At 32.0% G+C, this 2,500-nt stretch overlaps 1 protein-coding gene across 1 annotated transcript in view; it reads right to left on the bottom strand.

Moving 5' to 3' along the window:
* LOC113803728 (ubiquitin carboxyl-terminal hydrolase MINDY-3 homolog) overlaps positions 1-2,500 on the bottom strand; it is a 17,837-nt gene that overhangs the window by 867 nt on the left and 14,470 nt on the right. Inside the window, exons 7-9 of the mRNA XM_027354540.2 lie at positions 2,283-2,420; positions 771-930; positions 145-307 (exon numbers count right to left, since the gene is read on the bottom strand). Coding sequence (XP_027210341.2) covers positions 145-307; positions 771-930; positions 2,283-2,420 — 461 coding nt within the window. The remainder of the gene's footprint in view (positions 1-144; positions 308-770; positions 931-2,282; positions 2,421-2,500) is intronic.

Genomic DNA, 2,500 nt, shown 5'->3' with positions numbered 1-2,500 from the left:
TATTCAGTCAATCTAGTCTCTCAACTACAGCAATTATCTACATTCAAATTCATATCAGTCACCTTTGAACTAATCAAAACATACTAGCTTATACATTATAATGATACATAGGCATAAAGAATCTTGCTTTAGCTATGGACCTACCTTCCCCATAGGACAAGATGATTCAAGGCCATTGTAATGATATACTATAAATGTGTCTGGGGGAGTATATGACTGCTCTGGAGTAAAAAAGGCTTCCACAAATTTGTGATACAGGATGACCCCTATATTGTCTGGATCCAGTTCATTCATCATGAATTTGATGCTGAAAATAAAATGTATGAACTTTAGAAAAACTATAATTTCATAATGATATACAAATTTTCCTTTTACACCTTTAAAAAAAAATGTTTTTTTTTTTTCTTTTTCAAAGATATACAAATGTTTTGGCAAAGTGAGTGTTACATTTTTAATTAAAAACCAATGCAAGATTGTGCATTATGTAATGAATGATCAAAAAAAAAAAAAAAAACATATCCTAAATGTATAGAATAAAAAAGAATCAAGCTGTTCAAAATTACTTGCAAGTGCATTTATGCTTTCCTTTGTCTATCCAGTTTGGCCTTAATAAAGTCACATAAGGAAGAAAATGTTACTGACCATTTTATAAGCGAGGCAACAAATAAATAAAATAAAAAAAAGAAGAAAAAACTTTATCACTCCAACCAAATCAGAAATCATATCAGGTAAACCACCACTTGGCCTTTCCCTTGAGGGGGGACACTCACAAATCATCATCAGTGCACATATTGAGCTTTTCCAGGACATCCTTCAGTTTCTCCTTCTGAATGAAGCGGTTTCCCTCGGTGTCATACCAGCTAAAGACCTGCTTGGCTCGTTCCACTTCCGAATCGGGAGTTACCAGCTTCTTACTCCATGAGAATAAAACTGGCAAGCACACCAATATCCATTTGGTAGGTATAGGGTAACGGAAGTAGCAGTAATAAATGATGAAAGTAGTGGAACACATGGTTGATGATGACAATAATAATGACTGATAACTGATGATGATGATTATAATGATCATAATGATAATGATAATAGTAACACTCATGGTAAGAACAAGGGCAAGAACAAGATGGTTATGGTGATAATTTAAAAAAACAAATGGTCATATAATGATTATGATGAGCTGCTAATGAAGTAATTATATAATTAATTTGGAACAATGATAATGACACTACCAAAACTCCAAAAAATTATACTGTTTGTATTCTGTATGTCAAAGTCTATCCTAGAGATTAAAATGAAAAAATATTATGGGATAATTAATCTAATGCATGTCCCTGTTTGCTTCATAGATAATTCTGGCTATATAGCAAATCAAAGAAGAAAAGTGAAGATCAGAATTTTAGAGAAGATCCAAGCTGAACTACATATTTAATAATACATTAATATGTCACCCTTCCATGACTGTATGTCTTTTCAAAAGTGTAAGTTGGAAAACTCAACAGAACTACTTTATCACAGTTAGTGCCCCTCTACAAAATAAACATGGATTAAAAGATAACAACACAAAAATTTGTTGTGTGTGATATCCAACTACAGCTGATTGACAATGGTTAACATTCTTTAATGCAATGAAAATGAAGAAAATGGTTGTATTGGAAAAAAAAATTAAAAGCTGAGATTAATTTGACCAAAGCAGGAAAAATTAAAGCTTATGAAAAACAAAAAAATATATATATACATATATATATATTACACTGTCTCTTCTTAAATAAACTAGCAAACTTGTGGACTAACATTTACTTGGGTTATAGAGAGTTAGTTATTATTTTTTGACACAGTCTATTCATTAACATAAATAAGACAAATCTAAAAGCATAAAGAACACAATTAGTAAAATCATATAAGGAAGAAATAGTGTGGAAAACACATTTCAATCAAAGGCAATGCTTCTCTTTTAGCAAGGTTCCAAGTGCTTGGCATTTTGATACATCATCTTGCAAGAATGGGACTAGGAGGTAAACAAACTGCATGACGACCAACAGCCAAATAATTCAAACAGAAGTGCAAGTTCTAAATTTTACTTTCTGTGTATGTTTTCTTTCTTTCTTTCTTTCTTTTTTTCCTTGTTTTCTTTTCTTTTCTTTTCCAATTTCCTCTTTTCACATAACTGTTCTTAAGCAAACAAACTTTTCTAAAATTGTCCAAGTACTTGAAGCTGGGAGGGAAGAAAGAAATAGGAACAGCCACAAGAAAATAATTAACTAAATAAATAAATCACACACTCCTACCTGTGAGATGTGTTTCGGACGCAATCACCCAAACAGGAGTGGTTGGGTTCTTGAGATACCAGCCCACCTGAACATAACGGAGATGTTCTAGTCGCGTCAGAAACCCCACCACTGGTCTTTTCAAAACACCTACTAAATCTGTTGGGGATATTAGGAAAAAAATATTAACTTTTGGAAGAATTTATACAAATGTTACAACTGAATTTAATACATCCTTA

The sequence above is a fragment of the Penaeus vannamei genome, chromosome 10 (assembly GCF_042767895.1).
Source record: "Penaeus vannamei isolate JL-2024 chromosome 10, ASM4276789v1, whole genome shotgun sequence".
In the NCBI taxonomy this organism is placed as follows: domain Eukaryota; kingdom Metazoa; phylum Arthropoda; class Malacostraca; order Decapoda; family Penaeidae; genus Penaeus; species Penaeus vannamei.
The sequence above is the reverse complement of the archived record's forward strand: the minus strand, read 5'-3'. Positions and strand labels throughout refer to the sequence as shown.